Genomic DNA, 21,790 nt, shown 5'->3' with positions numbered 1-21,790 from the left:
GCTGCTTATCCCTGAGGGGCACAGTGTTCACACCTTACATTCTTGCAGAGTTAGGCATTAGGCTTACCCAAACACTTTGAGCTGAGATGCACTCATCCTCAGGCAGAGCCATACTCACAAGCAGTGTGCCCAGCACTGGCTAAAGTCATGACACAGCTGCTCAGGGCTTGTGTGCATGTGTGCCATCAGCTGTGGCCTTCACTTGCTCATTCCTTCCTTCTGCAGGGCATCCCATCTGCTTTCAACTCTTGGTTCATCCCTTGGCTGCTCCTTTGCCTTCCAGAGACGCATTCTATGGCAGGCTCAACCTAAGGGAAAGGAAATGCTGCTGTGGGGCACCTATCGAGCAATGATTGACTTCTAAGGGCTCTTCAGCTCTGGCAGAACTTCGCAGAACCTGAACGTTCAGAGATGCATGCTAACTTCTACAAAAACACTGGATATCAACACTGTTGGCCTCTCCACCCATTCAAGTCTCTAGGCATTTTTCTTTTCCATCTCTCCAACTGCAGCTATTGACAAATTGTGTCCAGTCTGTCCTTTCCCATTAGTGAGCCCTCACGTTCCACTGAGTCACTCCGACCTCTTTCACAGCACATGACCAGGTCTGAAGGCAGTGAGGACACCCCGTAAGCCCACAGAGCTTTTCCTTTGCAGGTCAAAGTACTTCATGCAAAATATTTCAGAAGATAACAAGGAAAACTGAAGCAGACTTTGGAGTACGTCAAAACTGACAAACTTTTTAATAGCCTGAGTGCAAAGCAACTGCATGGAATTGGGATTTCCTAACATTTTTTTAAAGAAAGGAGTGCTATTTGCTTACAGATAGCACATTTACTCTGCAAGAAAAAGCAAGCTTTGTTTAAAAAATGAAGCCTGCTCTAAAGCATGCCACTGGGGTGCACCTGATTAGGATCCCTTTGTGCTAGGAGAAATAAAAGGTCACTATTCAAAGATTTGTTGCTGAAAGGGTTTCAATGAAATCTCAGCAATGTAAGGAGGAAAATATATTTCAGTCTCAAATGCTAAGGAAATAAAACTCAGTATTGCATCAACTTTCCCCCTTACTTGCATTTTTAAAGACTCCTTGGCTTATCAGTGTGCAACAGCATCTGACTGCATTCATCTCTCATAAAGAAAATATCAAGAGAAGCAGTCCCTAGGACACTGCAAAAGAACAGACATGCATGGCTTTGGAGCACATCAAGCAATAGACCAGAGATGTTTGCAGAGGAGGACCCAACAAAACAAATACAACATAGACCAAGAATGTCATGTCCCTGCCATGACATCCTCCTGCTGGAATTTGGTTAGCAGATGGATGAGCAGCAGTGAAAGAGGAAGAGGAATGCAGTCAGTGGGATGTACAGAGGAGCTGCAGGAAGCCCGAGAAAAGAGCTGCTAGAGATGCCAGCATCAGGCTGAGACATGGAGACCCACGGGTTTGCTCTTGCTGCGGCACCTTCAGCCCCTTCCTCCTCATGCTTCAAGGCCTCAGGTAGGAGCCAAGATGGGACAGGGTGCTCAGGAGCACATATCAGGGCCAGCTCTTGCTCCCCATTGTGGGAAATGCCAGGCCCAGCTTACCATCATGCCTTTCCCCAGTGCTTTCCCAAAGGCTGTAAGTGGGACCATATCCCAACCCAACAGCACCATGTGCCACGTTGCAGTAGGATGCAGCTCCCAAATACCACCTTGGCTGTGAGCTACCTGGCTCTCCCTAGGCAGGAACATCTGTACAACATCTCCTCTTCCCTCTGGGCTTCCTGGCAGCTCTCTGCTGCAGGGTGAATACAAATGCACTAGAAATGCAGCAACACCTCCATTCAGGTGTGGCACCCTGGGCATTTGACCAAAGAACTCACTGTTCATCACAACCACAGCTTAGGAATCACACAATCCCCCTCAAAAACAAACCATCACTGTACAGAAGCCACTTCAGCCTCCAAGTTATAATTTGTATCCATAACATTGAGCACTTCAGATGGCAATTTCTCATAATTCCTTGAAAAGAACAGTGTGCACTGTCAGTGTTAGGTCAGTGCATTTAAGTGCTCCAAATACAGTGAAAGCACTTCACACATGCAGCTGTCCATTGCAAGACTGAAATTACAGTATTTCTTAGTCCTAGCTCCTAGTCCATGTGGGATACCCCTGTGGACACAGCAGTGCATCTTTATCTCATACAGCTGGACTGTAGTAAGAACTACTTCACCTTCCATTAGCAGCAAGGCAGCTCCTGACAGAATTGAGACCTTTAATCAGAACAGGCAACATCACTCTTGATACTTCACAGTATTTACCCAAATAGACTATTTCCAAGGCAACAGGTCCCCTACGAAAAGGAATCAAAGAAATCAGACCCTGGAAGTGAATCACTGGCTCTGCACAGATGTGAACAACACTTCATTCTTATAAATGCACTTTTAAGTGAAGCTAATATGAAAATCCATATGAAATCTTGCAGCGTAAGAAAAAGTTGTGGCCTCTGGGACCCAGAATAAGGACAACACTGCAATTTTGAGCAGACGTCAGCTCAAGTTTTGCATCACGGCAGAATGGCTGCTATTCTCAAGCTATATCTCAGCAATGCCTTCAACATTAACATAACTAAACTTTGAGTGCAAAATTCATTAGCATCTACATAGTCAGGAGATCACAGATATAGAAAGAGACTGAGGAGAACAAATTATGACTCAAAGGCTAATTCTGAGTATCTTTAATGAACTATACAGATACCAACACCTGGATTTTACGGTCTCAGCTGAAGTATATTATATTATATATCATACAGCCAGGATGCCATCTGGTAGATGAACACACATCTGCTGCCATGTGATGAAGCAGTAACTGACCCCTGAAGGCTCTCACTGATAACTTTTCAAAAAAGATGTGCCTCTTGGCTAATTGCAACATGAAAGAGTTCTTGTTGAATGAAGCAGAGCACACTCCCAAGCATTGCTCACAGGCCTTTCAAATCATCTTCACAGACAGAGTGGGATCATATTGCAACAGAAGAATCTTCCAATAGCATAAAGTTGACTGACACTTTTCACTTTTACTTTTCAGGGTGTAAAACCTATTTCTGCACTCCTTCCTCCAAAGAGAAGCATTGAATTGAAGCCAGGCAGACGTCTAACCACAATAAATGGAAACCCTTCACAGGCAGCAAGAATTATGCAATAGCCCCTTTCCCACAGCCAGTTACGCTGTGCTAGTTACATTAACTAACTGAATTTTAAAAAAATGAAAAAAAATGTCAATTTCAATCAGTGCACTTTCACCTGAAGATGCAAGCCTGAACACAGTAGGCAAAAGGAAAATCCTGCTTCAGGGAAAACCACCAGTAATCATACGTCATGCAGCAGAGATCTCTAGGACTGAAATACTGACATTTTGATGCTCTCAGAAGCTTAGACATACAGTACACAAAATAGCTGCTGCAAGTGGGATATTGCTACAGTGGGCTGCCTGAAAACTTGAATTTGAGTTTAAACAAATCTTCTTCCATTAATCCTTTTCCATTTAAAAACAGTTTACAGCCCAATCAGTTCCTTCCAGCAAGGCAAAAGTTACAAGCCAACAACAGTGTCATAGTGATGATTCTTCTGTTTTGATCTTTTTGGTTTGTCCATTAGCATCATGTTGCAGATTCTGCCTTTTCTTTTTCTGCTTCTGTATCCTTTCCTCTTTCCTCTGTAGGTAGACAGCCATGCTATCAAACGAAGCCTTGTAGAGACTGCTGTAGTGGCTCTCTGCACCAACAAACCCTGCAAGTGGGCAAAACAGGAACACAAGACATGTGTTAATTCCCTTAGCAGTCTCACCAATTATTTCCTGAACTGGAGCTTCAGACAATGGAATTTCAACTCATTTACTGTAGTCCTATCCACTTAATTAAATACAGCATCAGCACTGTTTGTGGGAGTATCATCTGTTCTGCATTCACAAAGCCAAGTGCAACCAAGCTAAAAAAATTAATACTCAGGCAGGCACCTGGCTCCCAAGCAAGGAAAGCACACAGCTCTCTTTACACACTGGACACTTGCACAGCTTCAAGGCTCTCGCTTTTATATTACTGCTGTAGCAACCTATTATCAGGCAGCCTGCTGGCATTCTTCCCCAGAGCTTAAACACTGCAAAGGGCATAAATTACTATGCAACTGTCCTTAGTTGACTTGTTTCCTAGAGTTTCTTAGATTAAGCCCAGAGATGCAGGCATCAAACAGTCATTTCTTCCAGTACTATGCATTTCTAAGCATTCATCCGAAGTGATTTTGTTACAATTCTGTGAATCCAGCATAACAGTCATCATAGCATCTCCAGGACTGTAAGTTTAGAGGTGTTTAAACAGGTAACTACCATGCAAAAGATAGCAATCAGATTATTATTGCAGAGAATTCACCATGGCACCAGCTGGTTAGGTTCACATTTCTGAAAACTTCCAGAGGATCCATCTGACAGAGCCAAATATCACTGGTTCCCCTTTGTACCCTTACCTTTTTTTAACTTCCAGAGAATCACAAGCATGAAAATCCAGTTTTGCAACAGTTTGTTCCTGAAGCAAGCGTGCTTCTCCACAGTAATGTACATACACATACTGCTGCTTTTTCATACACAGACACAGCAACATTGCCTCATTAGTAGTTGGCAAAGTACATGGTTTTGCTTTCAAGGGTCTTGCACCCACATAGAAACCAATTGAGCAGCCTTTGTCCCTGGGACAAACTGTATGCTGTCATTCTGAATATCTGTTCTGCACTCTGCTTGGTCAGTCAGCACAAAATCTTGCTCAGCCTTCTTTCTGGGATCAATTCTAACATAATTTCAAACTGTTCAGCATCTGCTTCAACATTGACCTACACATCTTAAAGCCTAAAGAACCAGCGAAGAGCTGAAAGATGTTTCTAAAAGGCAAAAAGGAGGCTATGCAGACATTTGAAAAACTGGTTTAAGCAATACAATGATCACCTTTTTCAAGAGAAGTAGCTGCCTTTTCAAGCACTAATAATGGACTGGAGTAAGTGCTTATCAAGCGAGCCTTCCCTTACTAATTAAGCATAATAGATCCTGTCTAGGAGCAGTCCTCCTTTCCCAGCCCCAGATGCAACAGGCTATCATGTATCACAGTAATTTGCTACACTGGAAAATTATGCTCAGAATCTCTTCCCCTGCATGCTCTTATTAGTTCCCTATTATTCATTTTCACTCAGCCCTTGTACTTTTAATAATCTGTCTGGCTGTAACTATCAAGTCTGCAACATCTGCATGCAAACACCCCCACTTCTAAAAGGGCACTTGACCTCCTTTGAGATTTTGAAGGTCGAGCACAACCACCTTAATGGCAGCCACTATCTACTCTCTTACTATTCTCCACCATACTTTCACATCAAGGTAACAGACAAGAGAAAAAACCATGTAGTTCAGTATCAGAGCAGTAAGAGAGATTGCAGCAGATCTGTGATAGGGTGTTTATATACAGCCATATACTAAGGTATCTGTGTAAAACAGATTCCTGCACTATTTTTAAGAACAGTAACTTGAATACCATTCATTATCAACACAAATTTCCATACCAGACAGAAAGAAGAAGCTGAAAAGGGAAAGCTGAGAGATTAAATAACTTTAAGAGACCTGATCAGAACTCTGATTTTGCTCTTAAAACTTTAGCTCTAAAATTACAGTTCCTAGGCCAAATTTCTCACCTTCAAATGTTGTCCAGTTGTCAAGAAGATATTTAGACATCCTCTGCAATTCTTCATCATCGGTTACAGACTGGAAAAAGGAAGAACACTGCATGATATTTCATGCGTAAACAAGGAGTCTGGTGTTTGACAGCAAACTGAAAAATGCAACAGCTCACAGATGAGCACAGCAAAAGGACAGCGAGTATTTTTAAACTAAACAAGTGCAGCACCCAGAGAGCACAAGAAATGCTTTAAAGTACTGCGTGCCATGGCTGACAAGCATTCTCTTTGATGCTACTGCACCAGATGTTAGCTTTACCAGAGAAGAGACTGGTAATGAGCTCTCAGTGGCTTTGCGTTATACAGACTTAAGAGAAGTAGAATGTGTGATATCTAAGACTTCTATTCAGTCTCAAAACTGAAAAAGAGAAGCATATCAGTTGTTAGTTTTCATGGAACATAGTTCACCCTGGTTTTGTTATGAGGTCAAGACAAAACATCCACAGTATTAGCATAACATCAGTATCTACCTTCCACTGTCCATCACATGGTCTGTACAATTGAAGAGGGGCTTCACTGTCTTCCTGTAGAATCCAGATTTCTCCTGTTTCCCCAAATGCAATGTCCCAACATTTATGCTTCAAAGAAATTTGCTCTCTGTAAACTAGCTGCTGGGCAACGGCATCAAGCTGAAAGATGTAGACTGTGGGAATACTTTTGAGAGGAAAAACTTAATTACCATTATTACCAAATCCACCTACTGCCATCATTTCTCAGCAAATGACAAACACCCACTCTAAATCCAAACAAAGCCAAAGCAAATCATTAGGAATTACAAAAAATACCCTAGCACTTCAGGTTTGCTTACAGGGTCTGAGGCAGAAGCTGCAGACACGTAATATGTCAGATGGTCTTCCAAATGTCGTATGAAAGAAAAAGCAGGCCACACTGCCTTTTCTTTAAAAGAAAAAGGTAGTAAAGAAAATTACTAAGGATTTACATGGGGAGCATTCCATCACAGTACAACTGGTCTAAAGGACTTCAAATGAAAGAGTATATATCTGAGCACTGGTAAAAATAAAAAAGGAAAACAATTACACGCCAGGGAAATGAAGGAGGAATGAGAGGGATAGGAAACCATGAATGGCTGAAGAACAGGTTTGTAGCACTGCACCGGCAAGGAACTCATCTCCATCTTTCCTGATAGCCCTCCTACCTTCATGTACTGTGCTCCCTAACTTCCCTGGACATCTCCACTCTCTCAGGCCTACAAGGCCTACATAGCAGTACTGCTTAGAAATGCTAGGCTGTGGAGGTGTAAAAAAGAAACCTTGACAAAGAGCACGGTGTGGCTCCTGGCTTATGTAGCACAGACACTTCAGCTGCTGACACAAAGCCTGGCAGTACATGCCAGATGGTCCTCTGGCAAAGACCAAGTTCACCAAGGGGACAGATTGCTGACTGTATGGACAGCTTTGGCATCTCTCCCTTTCCTGTTGGCATGCTTTTGTCAGCAAGAACAGTTTTCCCGGCAGACATTAGGTGCTGCAGAAAGAGAAGGTAAGACTGTCCATCTCTGCAAGGTATCTCCCTGCCAGCTGGACTAGAAGGTTTCTTCAGCTCCAGAGTGCTCACACAGACATATACATTTGATCCAAAAGTCAACACATTCTCTTGGCAGTTTTAAACTGAAGTAACATGGTGATTTTGAATAGAATGTCAAAATTAATTTACAGGAGCAGAACACGGCACAGGAAATTTGGGTACTCGGTACTACAGCACCCTGTACAAAACACAAGGGCCAGGCAGTGCCATCGTGCCCAAGATTTGCATCCTCCTGTGAGGGAAACGCATCACAAATTCTGCAAAAGCTGCCTAGGTCAGGTAGCCTTTACACTCAACTCTGTATTCAAACCATGTACAAAAAGGACTTTCGGTCTTCCCCCATGGGAAGGGGGCATCCCTGTGACACTCAGATCAAAAGTACCAAGTACTTCAGTTTGCTAGGAAATGGCAGCAGTTGTTCTCTCCTTTAGAGGAGCTGTGGTGACTTTAGCCATTATTCCCTTTACTCTTACCAGTCACACAGTATGGCAACATAACTTCCTTGACAGCAGTAGGCTATTCTTGAGACAATATATTTCTATGAGAAAAAGAAAAGGAAACATCCTCGTAAATTGAGACCATTTCATAGGCAGAAAATTCACTTTCAACTTTGTGTCTTTTAAAAATTCAGCAGATGTCTTAATTTACAGCAAGCTAAGCAACGTAATTAAACTGCAGTCAAATATATTTCGCATCAGTGTTTGCTGTTTTATGAGGCATTCCACACTTCTCCCTTTGCAGCCATCTTAACAGAGATAAAATATAACAGTTTTAATGAACTACTCTCAATAAACTAACTATGAGATAAGACAATGTAGGAAAGTACACCCTTAAAAATTCTTTCCTGTAATGCTAAGCTGCTATTACATTTGTTATAAAAAGAAGACAGTGATGCATAGCCAGTATTCCTGCTGGTTGCCCCTATTTTCAACCTGCATGTGAGTGAAGTCATACCGCCCAACATGAAATACGTTCTGAAGAACAAGGCAAGACTATCTCAGGCCATTTTCCTAGTTTTAAAGAAGAAAAGCTAACTATACTGTATTTATAAATCATACAGTTTCATCTGAGAACCTGGGAGAAAATCAGGGCAATATCTTTGCAAGATAAACCATATCACTTGAAATATATAACAGCTGATTTGAGTGTCCCCAAGTGGGAACTAACAACTGGAGATGAGCATAAAATCTGCAAGAAGATGCCCCAGGGTGCTCTTTCAAAAGTATCTATCATGCGGCATAAAAGATGAGACTGCAAAAGCAAAAAGGCTGGTTCTCAAGGATATTTTTAAGTTGTGATAACATTTCTGATTAATAAAGCCTTCTTACTAGAGTAGTAGTCAGTTGCTCCCTTTAGGGCAGGGAAAATGTATCTTCTTGTCATTTTGCTGGCAGAATTCAGATGTGTCCTCAAATTCCCCTTGATTTTACTCCCACTCATCCCTTACCTCTCCCTAACACAACACTGCTCACAAAACAGGGCCTCTAGTCCACCAACTTCATCTGAACGTTACTGTTTGAGTCAGCAATTGATGTACAGGTGTTGTTAGGAACCTACCCCACAGTTTTGCAATCAACTGAAGGAAGCAAAACAAGCCCTTATAGCCTCCAAGCATTCTAGTCAACAAGTTTAATACAGGAAGCTAATCCTCTTCTGAACAGTACATGACAACTGCTAGAAGATGAACTAACCACAGGAAGGAAAATTAATTAGCAGTGTAATTATAGCTGAAAATCACGGTGCTTCTCCAGCACAAGAGACAAAAAATCTCTTGTGATGCAATCTCTTAGAGGAGGTGAGAGAAAGAAAGAACAACAGCATGCAGCACTAGCAGCACATGCTTCTCACTTTTTCACTCCTTTGGTTGGGCAGAAGAGGAAACACTTTCTAAAATCCTTTATCAAAAGGATGGAATGTGTCAGAGCTCTTGTAAACAGATGGCATTAATCTCTTGCTCCACTGCAGAAATACAAAGTTGTTATTTCATATTTCACAGGGGGACCTCAGGCCCCTGTATAACACAGATATAACATAAGCCTGCTATTTCAAATACTTACTAGGATGAAGATGAGTGGGTAGCTACAACGAACATTTTAGATGTAGTTACTGCAGGGAGGAATCACTTATACCATAACTTCAGAGTAGAACTGACAACTCCTTTATAAACCACCAGTGGGTTTTCTAGACATTCAAGGAAATAATCCAAGATGATATTTATCTCTAATAACAAAGCTTCTCTCTGTCTCGTGCCAGCTTTCACATAAGTGCAGTGATGGAAGCACCCACCTACACAGTCCACGCTTTGTCACAGAGACAAAGGGTTCTGTGAACATTACACATGCAGAAGCTCTCTCCCACTCCTCACCAGGGAGACAGGAGGAGACTTTGATTTAAACCAAATGCTACTCACAGCTGGACAAAGACATGGAAACGCATCTTCTTAGCAAGCTCCTTCCTTTCCATGTTTCTTTAATGGGGAAGTTCACAATCAGTGAATTGAATGCAAAGCCCAGAATAGTATCTTGTTCAAGGACAAGCCTATGAAATCAGTTAACTTAGAGAATAGCTGTGTGAACAGCCTGTGATAAACAGATGTTCACTTGATACTCTCTTCACTTACTCAGCACTTGTGTGCCAGTGTTATCAGCTTGCCAACACCTTAAAATTAACTCCTGATGTTGTCTGTGAGAAGGGGAAGCTCAATGGAAACTTAATGTACTGGAGCACTGGGGTGGAGTTGTGCAATTCATGTTCTGGACTTTAAACAAGCTTCTGTTGTCAAGAAGATCAGATGGGGTGAAAGCTCTAAATCAGGAGAATATTTATATAGCACCATGGAATTAGAGAATTGCTTCCATTCTAGTGGGAAAATTGAACAAGGAATTTGCAATCTATAAACTGAAACCAGCACTACACTGCTCAGAAACACTCCTACATACCCAAAACAGACAAATTCATCATCTGCCAAGGAAAATAAGCCCACATCTCTGCACTCATGTGGCCCACCACTACTTGCAATTCCATTATCACTATGCTTCAAATTATATTTTGAGCTTCAGTTAATTCATAGCGGGTAACAGTGGCAAAAATGAAATGTAACACGAAAGAAAGGAAAAAACAATTATAACCCCACGTTATCTTCGGTTGCCAGAGTCATTAGCAGACTGAGTGGCACCTTTAAAGCACTAACTCAAGACCCTGTTACCTTAAATTCCAACTATAAATGTCACACTTGGTTTGAAGATAATCTTTGCCATTTTGTACAGCTGGATGCACATCATGACTAAATACCACTGCTGGACATCAATTTCTCTGCCATTTCCAGCCCTACAATGCCATCAAAACACTCCTCTGGTCCGGCTGGCCATCAAGACAAAAACAATCTCTTAAAAAAAATTAATGCATTAATGAATGGTCACCACACAGGCTTAAAACAGTAGAGCTGGTCTGCCAGAAGTATGTAGTGAAATCTGTGTAGCAATACAGCACAGTTAATTTATATGCCAGCTAAATAATAAGCCAGTCTAAGCAACAAGTCACACAGAAGTAATAATATAGCTCCATTCACAGCAAGTTGCTTACTAGATTCCAATGACCCAATAAATCTAGCAGGCAAAGTATTGTAAAATAAAGCCATTCTCAAAATTCAAAAAATTTTTTTCATTCAAAAAATACCCTGCAACTTTACTGAAGACATAGATTCAACAGTTATAAAACAATGTTGTTTCAACAATGCACTCTCTTTTGACAACAAGTGTAAAACACCCAGATTACACAAGGATACCAACTGGGTGGATTTGTGATCTAATTTATTGAGTCAATTTTTCACTTACAGGAAAAAAAGTCAATAGCGACTTCAAAAATCCAGATTTCAAGCACTAAAGCAGAAACGATTTGAAAGACTTTGTGTATCTGGACAGGAGTTGGTTTAAAATTTCAACTATTTTTAAGTTCAAGAGCAGGTTACATCGTCCAGATAGTTGTTACGAACTCCTGCTCAGAGGACATCAAGGGCAAAAACAAGTGTTTCAGTTTCTGAGGTTAGAATCCTGTGATGCAAGTGGGCTGCCCTCAGAGCTCCGTTAAAGACAGAAATGAAAGTTGCATGTTACTATTCCTAAAAAACAGACAAACAAACAAAACCAAACACCCACTGATGTCTTCCGCGTAGAAAAAAAACGAGCTGTCAGGTCTGTCCCTAGGAGTATTGTCCCTTCATGTGCAGTCCTCTCAGTTCATTACAGGGATTCTGACTAACAAGATCAGGTCAGTTCCCCATTGGCACCCTGAGCATGTATATATCATACTACTCACGTACAGACTGCAGTATAAGCATTGCTTCTGGGATATTCAGTTTCAACAAGCAACAAGCAATACATTTTCGTTTTGGACACTGCCCAGTTTCAGAACAATCAAAGAAAAAAAAAAAAAAAGAAATCCTAGCAGTTTGATTCCACGGGGCAACACTATTTCAGATAACTGGTTTCAAATATTACAAAGCCTCTTCACTCAAAAAATTTAAAGTGCTGTTCAAGTTGCAATTTAAGTATGTTACAAATGGGTCAATTTTTTAGATTTTTCCAGTCTTACAGTATACTTTCTAGCTAAGGGACTAAGACACCAGTGTTTTCTGAAAAAAATAGTAAGTGAAGGCTTATTTTGGTTTGCAGAATATGTATTCTGCAAGAACTAAGAACAGCTACTTTTAGTCATTGCTTAGCATTTTTAGAAATTCATGTAATTCATGTAAGACAAAAACGAATTTCAGGGACTTTTTTCCTTCCCTTAAATTTCAGGCTATTTAACAGTTCCTAGGTCTTATGTAACTTCCAATACCACTGACAGAAGGGATGCACTCCTGACAAAATGTGACAAACACTTCTGGGAGTCATAAGGATCCACAGGACAGCAGAAGCATTGACACAGCCATACCTGGTCCATTTTGGTTGTCTCAGACCCACAGATGCTGCTTAGATGACAGCAGTACACCTCTTCCCCAGTTTCATATTTCCAAAGTCTTAGAGTGCAATCCTGGATAGATTGAAGTGAATACAAGTTGATGACTAACAGTTCCTCAGGCAAAGAGTGGCCACTTGTGGCCTACAGCTAAATTCTATTTCCCTGAAGAGATTCCCACAGAAGTTCCTAAGTAGTTACTTAGCTAAGACTTCAAATTGCAGATAAGGCATTTTAATTAACATAATTTACCCCCTTTCTCCATAATTCTAAATTATTCAGTCATGATGACTGTAATTCTCCCTTTGGAGTGGAAATTGGGTAGCTCTAAGACTCTTGTCATCACCAAAATGCTCATTTGATTCAGTAACCTCCTGGAGAAAAACTGAACACCTCTCTTCAGTGACTGTTTTTCCCAGAGACTTTGCAAAGAATGAAATACAGCCACACAACACTGACAGTAGAACTGCTTAAAAAGAGGAGCAAGAGACAGGAGTCTTAGGGAAGCAAGAGCAGGAGTTGAACATTAATGCTAAGAATTGCTACAATCTTCAAAATTGTTTCTCACCTATTCAGTTTTGGTAGTTTCAGATACCAATAATACTGTTTCCCTTAATTCAGATTGGTGTCTGGTGTGACAAAAGAATCCCATCAATTTAAGAAAAGGAACGGCAGGGAGTTAAAACACTTCTTCAGTTGTCATCCAAGCATTGTGTTATACTGCACTGCAGTCCCTACTCAACATACACTAGATGCATTTATGAGGACATATAGAAGAGGACAACTCAGAGCATGTCTCACACGGGGAAGCAAGTGGGAGGGTGACTAGGGAACAGTTTTCTCATCTTAAAAGCTCTAAGAAAATCTGTGATTCTAAGGCAGTTAATTCTCAAGACACTCATTACCACCGCAGGCTGACATAATACTCATTTGCTTCAAAGTTGTTTAAATAGTGCAGCAATTAAAATTTGTCAGTGCTCCAAAGCAAGAGTTAATGATGAAGAAATACTGAGGGCTTTGCAATTTCTCCATCCCAAAGATCTTAGTAAGAAGCTAGCTTTGCTACAAACATTGTAAATGGTTCTCATGGTCCAGCAATAAAAAGCCTTAACACTAAACAGAAAGCTGGGAAAGGGAGGAAAAGGGAGAGAGGACAAGCAAAAAAGATTATTCCAAGTGTCCCAGGAGACCTGCGGAAAACACAAGCAGACAATGGTTTCAAAGCCTAAATTTTCAAGAAAAACACTTTTTGGAAGAAACTGCAATACATACCCCAGAAGCTGACAGCAGAAGATCAGGATAGTTGGGTACTACAAATATTCTGCTTACAAACCTAAAGGAAAAGAAGTCAAATACTGAACTCTCTCTTCCATAACACTCAGGTCTTTTAAAACACACTAAGAGAAAACACCAATTTCAAAGAAAATCTTATAATAAAAAAAAAAAACAACCAGCTTCTCCAAATAAAGCCAGTTAAGAGGAGAAAAAGGGTATGCCTACAGTACTTAGTACATTATATACATTATAAGAACTTCATATCTAACATAAGTATTTTCTCACCTGCTCTCAACACTCTTCTCTGACTTCTTCCCAGCTGAGAGCATTGCTATTGAGACCAAAAAGAATGCTAGTGTAGACAAATTTACTCAGGTAGATCTCTCCCTTTTCTCAATTCATGCTGCCCACTTAAACCACTTATCAACAGATGCTTTTAATACACATCAACAGTGATGACTCAGCTTTCATCTACAACACCTCTCCCATCACAGCTGGAGATCATTCAAAACCAATCTTTACAAAGTTCTGAAACAAGTCTGTGACAATTTACCACCAGTGTCTACATTCAGCCAGAATCCTTGTCTTCCAGAAGTATTTAATATTGCTGCACCTACTTTGACTCATCTCTGGTGGACAAGAAGGACCTGAACTTCTGAAGTTTATTATTATCTTACAGCTCAGCAGTATAAAATGCAATGCCTTGAGTGGGACTGTCTTGCTTTTGAAAACAGGCACAAATTTAAGACTATTAAAACAAGAAGGAAAAAAAAAAAAAAAGAAAAAAAAAAGGAAGAGAGAGATTTGGTCACTGTAATGGCCAACTTTCATGACAAAGCAGTAACAGCAGGTGCATGAAGGTGTAATAGAACAAGAATCGCCATGCAGCCCCCCAGAAGAAAAACCAGGACCATGAAACCAGATCCATGAATTACAGCTGCTTTCTGCAGTCCTCTGCTTATCCATTCCTTAGAGACTGAATTTTTGCATATATTTCAAGCAATTTACATTAAGTGCCTTTCCTCTACACAGCCATTAGTGAACTCTCTGCACAGGCACAATAGCCCCGGTTTAAAACTGCCTTCTGGGGCACCAGGTTCTATTCATTAGGAAGTAGAACTGTGTACAAAGCAGGCGGAAAGTGCAGATATGGCTGTGTAAATATGCTATAGAAATTATCTGATATCAAAGGCTACACTTTAACATGTGTACTTTGGAGGTTTCATATTATTCTGGGTCTATACAGGCTAGATTATCAAATTGAGATTAAAAAAAAAATCAGACAGGCACTCCAAATTAACACATCCTAGATGCTGTTAAAATACTTAGCTGGGTAAGTTCAGATAGGTTGCTCCCACGCCTCAAGTTCCAAAGTCACACTGTCTTACTTTAACTCTTGCTCCCAATACAGCAAGCTGACTGCACCATGTCGTGTCACCTTACGAACATGCCTGGAAGGCTGTAGTTATCCTCAATTATGTCTGCAGCCAGCCAAAGAGAATTAAGCATGTTCCATGACCTGTGCAGGATGACATCTCCTTTGTTACCCTATCACTATGGTATTCAAAACGTACTAATGGCTAAGGAAAATAAAATCATAAAATCACAAAATCACCAAGGTTGGAAAAGACCTCCAAGATCATCTAGTCCAACCATTCACCCTCCACCAATATTTCTCCACTAAACCATGTTGCCTAGTATCATATCTAAACGTTTCTTGAACACCTCCAGAGATGGTGACTCAATCACCTCCTTGAGCAAGTTCAATATCCCCCAACAACAAAAAAAAAAACTCCTTAAAAGCCCACAAAACCAGAGATTGAAGGCAAACAGAAAATAGCACAGACATTTTACAAAGCAAAGTGTAGACATGGGAATCTTTTAAAGTCTGTTTGCCATTTGAGTCTTCTTAATGAGAGAAGAACTACTGAGAAGAGAAGGTACAGTCCCTCCTGCAGGCTAGCACTGCTATACCAGCTAGAAGACATCCCTTACTAGTCTCGTAGCAGGTCACATTTTAGATCATGGCAGCATCCTCCTATAAGGATATCCCCTAGGACACATCCACATATCCTTCTATTTGTCTAAATGTTCTTACCCACAGCAAAAGAACAGTTTCAAGAAAAACACCAAGTCCCTTTCCTCAGCTACCAGAAAGACCAGAAAACTACATTAACAAGTGTGATTCCAGGATTCTGTTTTACAAGACTGCTTTACAGTCCCTAGCTCACTGTAGCCTAATGTTTAATGGAAGAGTGCTCTATCCTTCCCATCAATACAGCTGTATTTTAAACACACAAAAAAAACTACCACAGCTTGTATTACCACAGAACTTTCAAGTTCGATCTCCTAAGATGCCATTAGATGAATATCTGTTCAAACAAGACACTCCCTTCCTAAGACTAAGACTGTCTTGAGCTAACAATCTCCAAAGTTTGCAGTCTTGGTAACCTAGAGCTGGCTGACATTTAATATAATTTGGGCAGACAAGCACTTCATTTGTTCAGGCTCACTGAAGAATTGAGCGCAAGGAACTTACTCTTCATGTCCCAGGCAGTAAGATACAATGTTGTAAGGAGCCTTAGTCAAACTGACTCTGATCTTCTCATCTCTATCTGCAGTGAGGATATAGCGGTCATCGGGACTCAGTGCCTGTTGGTAAAGTGGCAGTTTTAGTATCCAGTAGTCCAATGTTTGTTTCAACACGCTTTTCCCAACCAGTGAAAGACACAAGCAGTCAACTACCTCATTCTCTTGAGGCTGAATAGCAAGTGCAAGCATTAAGCCGCACACTTTCATCTACGATTGAGGCACAAATTTTTATGAGAGCAACTTGCTCGCTTACTAAGACAAGTAGCACAGACCACTAAGTCCAGTAAAATCTGCTGAATTGAAAGCACTACAGCACAAGTTCCACTGCATTTTCAAAAGAAAGAAACTTATCACACTGACGAGCTAAACTGATATGACAGACTGGGTGAATTCCCTTATGCTCTCCATCTCCAAGCCTTCTGTGACTGTAACACAATTTTTGAATGGTCATGTATCCAGCTAGATAAACCCACATGCTTGCTTCTTTTCCAAAATCACCATTCAGACAAACTCAGTAGGAAGAATTTCAGGCCATGTATGTCATCTATGCCTAAAGGAGGCTGATGCTCTTTTGCAAAGAAAACTACCTCAAGTTGAGAGAAGAGCAACAGTTAAAGACCTGAGTACAAGTTTAAGGCCTTGAGGAATCAGACAATAGGACTTGATGAACTTTGTAGGCCCCTTCCAATTGAACTGTTTTGTTATATTGTACAAAGGAATGAGAGTTTGCACACTAAGTGCACAGAGGGATGTGCTTACCGCATCCAGTAGCATGGACAAGTGACCCAGTTCAAATTTGCCCTCTGCTTGTGGTTCTGTTATTGAGTACGAATAGACATCACCAGATTTGTCTGCCACCAGAATCTTATCCTCTGCAGCTGTAATAACGAGTGAAGTGCATCTCCTATTCACAGGCCTGAAAGAAAAATAGCTGTGCTTTAAAGAAAGTCTACTGGATTTTCTTGTATTCTCTATAAGACAAATCCAATCTAGGCACATGGAAAAAAAGAAAGAAAGGTAGAAGCTCTTAGCTCCTACTTTGCAACCACACATTAAAAACTGCCTTGAAGTCATTTCTCCAGTAGTTACTCTGTATTGTACAGCAAAGTCCTCTGTGAGCCTTACAGCAACTTCTTCCTCATATAGAGTCAGAGAGATATAGTCCCAAGGCTTCTTGTCCAGGCAAAACCCTGAAATGGAACTTGGATTCTCCCAAATCACTTGCCAGCATTTTATAGCTCCAGCTGCCAGTATGTTTTTTTCACAACTTTTCAAGTAAATTTAAGGGCCACATATACCAGAAAAACAAGTATTAAAATAGGCTTAATCACTTAAGAATGCTTCTGCAAATTAACAGCCATTGCTATTACTACTATTCTTCCATTTTCAAAACACCTCTTTTCCTAGTCTATGTCCTGAATGAGCATATGCAGACAGTGGCGATCATAGGAAGTGGGCATTTCTATTCACATACTCTGAAGCCCAGCGACCTCTAGAGGCAAAAGAACAACATGTTACGCTTCCAAAAGACTGACGAAAGTTTTCATATTCTTAGTGACTGTGAATAGCATAACCTATAGGACATGAATGCCTACTAACAAACACACTGCAGCACATTTTCAAAATAGGATACCTTGCCATCAAGGAAATCTTATTTCAAGTTTGGCTGTACTGCCTTTGATCTTAGACTCAGAAGTTCCTTGTCTGACACAAGCTTATTTATTACAAAAGCTAGCACTATGTGAAACCTTTAATACAGCTTGCCACAAAAACCACCACAAGTTACATAACTCAGCCTTGGCAATCTATTTTTCCATGCAGAGATCCTTTTGACTCTATTTCCAGTTTCCTAACAGGAGGAGGAACAGCACAAAATTTCCATCTGTGATCTTAGCTGACCTTCTGGTTGAAAACTAAAAATGTCAAACAATTATCCAGTGGCATCTTACAGGCAGAACAGGACAGGACAGCAAGGAAACGAGAACGCAGAGTGAATAGAATTTGTCATTTCTGATTTTGTCAGCAATTACTCACTGCACCACTGATTAACCCAACATGGTTAACCCAGAGGCCTATCATGTATAACTCACACACACACAAGCTGAGAAGAGTTCATTCTGGTTTTGCACTTGTCAGGATCACCAGAGGCAGTGTCCTAACACACTGAGTTACCTTCTCAGGAAGTCCTTCACAGAACCCTTTTTTTTTACAGAGGATTGTCATAAGCAGCAATGAAAAACTTGTAACTGGAGGACCTCTGGTGGACAGCTGAAGACAGTTTTCAGAAGAGAACTGCATTACAGACAGGAAACATCAGTACTGCTAAAGATACTCTTTTCAGACAGAGTTCACAAACTCCCTAGAAAATCTTCTCCAATCAACAGAAGCAGACAGCATGTTCACTAACCTGCTCACTGTCACTCTTAAAGGCTCAACCTTAGCACTCTCCAGGAGAAGGTAAAGTCCCAGTTCTTAAAGATGGAAATATTGTCTTTTGGAATAAGCAAAGTGATTACCCTTTTGCCAGACAACATAAATATCTGCACTTCCACTCTTGGTGTGGGATGTACCACACACCACTTCTTGATACGACACAACAATCTGTGAATTCCCAAAAACATTAAGTACTAGGGGGGAAAAAAAAAAAAAAGAGGAAGCTTAGCAACAAGAAATGGCTGCACCACAAGTCCTACTACATTATAACTCTGTCTTAATCATCCATAGCTCAATTACAAACAGAAAAGTAAAATCCTGCTTCCTTACCTGATGCTAATGCATTCCCAAGAGGGCTTAGTCCGAAATAGAATCAGCTGTTTGTTGTCATCTGTCAAGACAAAATAATCTCCTGATGGGGAGAAGGCAAAAGCTAGGATGTTATCGCTTCCTTTGTCTGCTGGTTGTCCATCCTGTCTAATAGAGAGAAGGGAAAGGAAAAAAAAAAACAAGAGTTCACAACCTGAAATTCTCCAGAGAAGGTTGTTCTCACGCCACCAGCAAGAAGGAATACAAAGAAGAAAGTACAATGCTAGAAGTCATGTTTGAGCTTAAAATGTTAAGCTAATTTGAATGTTAAGGCAAAGCTATAGGGACTCTCTTTGCCCACAAAATCTTTTCAAAGATGCTTTCAGGTGTGTTTCAGATACATGATGGCCTAACTTAGAACTTAACAATGTCAATTTAAAAAAAAACAATAATGTGCCACAGCTAATATTCTACATGAAGACCTGCAAAGGCACATCACACAAATAACAGAATAATTCAGTTCAGAAGCGCACTACAATTCAAGTCAAATTACAGCAAGCTGCTCAGGTTCTGTGCAGTGAAATCTCAAAATATGCCTAAGAATGGAGACTCTACAACCTCTGTGTGTCCTGCTAAAATGTTTAAACACTCCTACAGTGAAAAAGATTTCCTCTTGTGCCTTATACTGACCTTCTGTTCAGACACAACAAGCTCATCTTCTTTATACTCACCAAGGTAATAATAAATAAGATTAACCTTTCTTCTCAACTCAAGAGGTTGGAATTTAAACAATCAGGAATAAATGTACAGCTTTTAAGACACATCTCCATTTCACGATACGGGACAGTACACAGAGCTGATGGTTGCAATGACTAAACCCTGAATCACAATCACCATGTGAGAAATTACCCTTTATTCAAACCAATCAGTACAAACAAGACACAGAACTTTGCTGTACTCAAATTCAGACAGGAATCCTGGTTTTCATACTGCTTATTTCTGGGCGGTGCACAGTACAGGAACCTCCACATAAATTCATAAGAAGATAGCACTCGAAGTGTATGGTTATAGACAATAATTTATTTAATACTTAGAGCATTTTTTAAATATTTAACAGCTTTTATAATCAGGAGGCAAGTTTTACATTTCTTTTTTCTCTGTGGTGGGAAAGAAAAAGCACAAGAAGGAAACTGATGTAAGGCCAAGGCTTTGCCATTCTTTCCTTTAAAAGTAATAGAGTTCAAGCTAGCATATCTTCATACACTTTGAAGGAAAAACAGGAAAATTGGTTATGGATATAACAATGGCAAGTGGTTGAATTTAAATTAAGACCTCTTCATCTGTTTGAAATCTCCTAACTTACAGAACAGACTCAAAGGAAGTTATATGTGTGCAGCAATAGAACAAGGGGCAATGGGCAGAAACTGGGACACAGGAAGTCTCATACTAGCAGAAGGAAGAACAAACTCAAACAGGATGCCCAGAGAGGTTCTGGAGTCTCCTCTGAAGATATTCAAGACCCACCTGGACGCTTTTCTGTGCAAACTGCTGTAGGGAAGCTGCTTTCAGCAGGGAGGATTGGGTTGGATAATCTCTAGAGGTCCCTTCCAACCCCTACAGTTCTGTGATTCTGTGAAGACTGTGCCAATTTGGTTGTTTTTTTGTTTTGTTTTGTTTTCTTAGTTGCTCTAATCAAAGATACAGCATTTTTTCTGAGATGAAACTAAAATATATATATACATTGACATATATCACAGAATCACAGAATCGCAGGGGTCGGAAGGGACCTCAAAAGATCACTGAGTCCAACCTCCAGCTAGAATGGGTACTCTACAGTAGGTCACACATCTAGGTAACATCTAGATAGATCTTGAATATCTCCATAGAAGGAGACTCCACAAACTCCCTGGGAAGCCTGTTAGTGCTCTGTCATCCATACTGTAAAGTTCTTCCGCATGTTAGTATGGAACTTCCTGTGTTCAAGCTTTACTCCTTGTCCTATCACTACAAGCCACCAAGAAGAGCCTGGCCTCATCCATTTGCCTCCCACCTCCCTTTAGATATTTATAAATGTTTATCAGACCCCCTCTCAGTCTTCTTCTCTCCAGGCAGAACAGACCCATGATACTCAGCATTTCCCTCATAAGGAGATGCTCCAGGCTTTTCTAATCTTGGTGGCCCTTCACTGGACTCCTCCTTGGAGATCCCTGTTTTTTTTTTAAACTGGGGAGCCCAAAACTGGGCATAGTATGCTGAATGTGGCCTCACCAAGGCAGAGTAGAGGGGGAGGACCACCTCCCTCGACCTGCCGGCCAAACTCTTTCAATGCACCCCATGATATCACTGGCCTCCTTGGCCACAAGGGCGCACTGGTGGCTCATGGCCAACCTGTGGTCCACCAGGACATCCAGGTCCTTCTCTGCAGAGCTCCTCTGCAGATGGTCATCCCCTAACCTGTACTTGAGGCATGTGGTTATTCCTTCCCAGATGCAAGACTCTACATATCCATCAGGTTAGCAATGAGCCTCTGGCCATCACCTATTCAAGGAGCAATCTCAAGGGTTTATTACCTTGACAGTCACATAACCTCAGGCACAGATGCACCATCAAGGAAAACACCATATATATATCTACACTTATTTTCTCACCCTTTATTTCCTAAGGCCTTCTTTTCCACATTGGCACAGTCATACACGAAGAGAGTATCATCCCTGCAAATAAAAACAACAGAAAACAACACCTGAGTAAAACTGCAGGAAATGGAATAAACACGACTTTAACCACAGAGCATGTCAACTCTTCCAGAACATCTTTTGCCATTATAAGCTCAGCTGATCCCTGCCCACTGCAAACAGGGCTGCCCCCCACCAGCTCAGGCTGCCCAGGGCCCCATCCAACCTGGCCTTGAGCGCCTCCAGGGATGGGGCACCACA

At 40.9% G+C, this 21,790-nt stretch overlaps 1 protein-coding gene across 1 annotated transcript; it reads right to left on the bottom strand.

Moving 5' to 3' along the window:
• Positions 1 to 2,704: 2,704 nt before the first annotated feature.
• WDR4 (WD repeat domain 4) lies at positions 2,705 to 21,677 on the bottom strand. Its single transcript, XM_042866805.1, has 11 exons — positions 21,655 to 21,677; positions 21,506 to 21,568; positions 18,879 to 19,025; positions 16,875 to 17,031; positions 16,063 to 16,175; positions 13,521 to 13,581; positions 12,225 to 12,323; positions 7,766 to 7,830; positions 6,218 to 6,401; positions 5,706 to 5,775; positions 2,705 to 3,770 (listed from the first exon to the last, which is right to left on the bottom strand). Exons 1-11 carry the CDS (start codon positions 21,675 to 21,677, stop codon positions 3,592 to 3,594), a joined length of 1,161 nt encoding a protein of 386 aa, XP_042722739.1. The 3' UTR covers positions 2,705 to 3,591.
• Between the last annotated feature and the right edge of the window lie 113 nt (positions 21,678 to 21,790).

This window comes from Lagopus leucura, unplaced genomic scaffold (genome assembly GCF_019238085.1).
Source record: "Lagopus leucura isolate 7727_CA_CO unplaced genomic scaffold, USGS_WTPT01 Super-Scaffold_100001, whole genome shotgun sequence".
NCBI lineage: Eukaryota > Metazoa > Chordata > Aves > Galliformes > Phasianidae > Lagopus > Lagopus leucura.
This window is presented reverse-complemented; position numbering and strand designations above follow the sequence as displayed.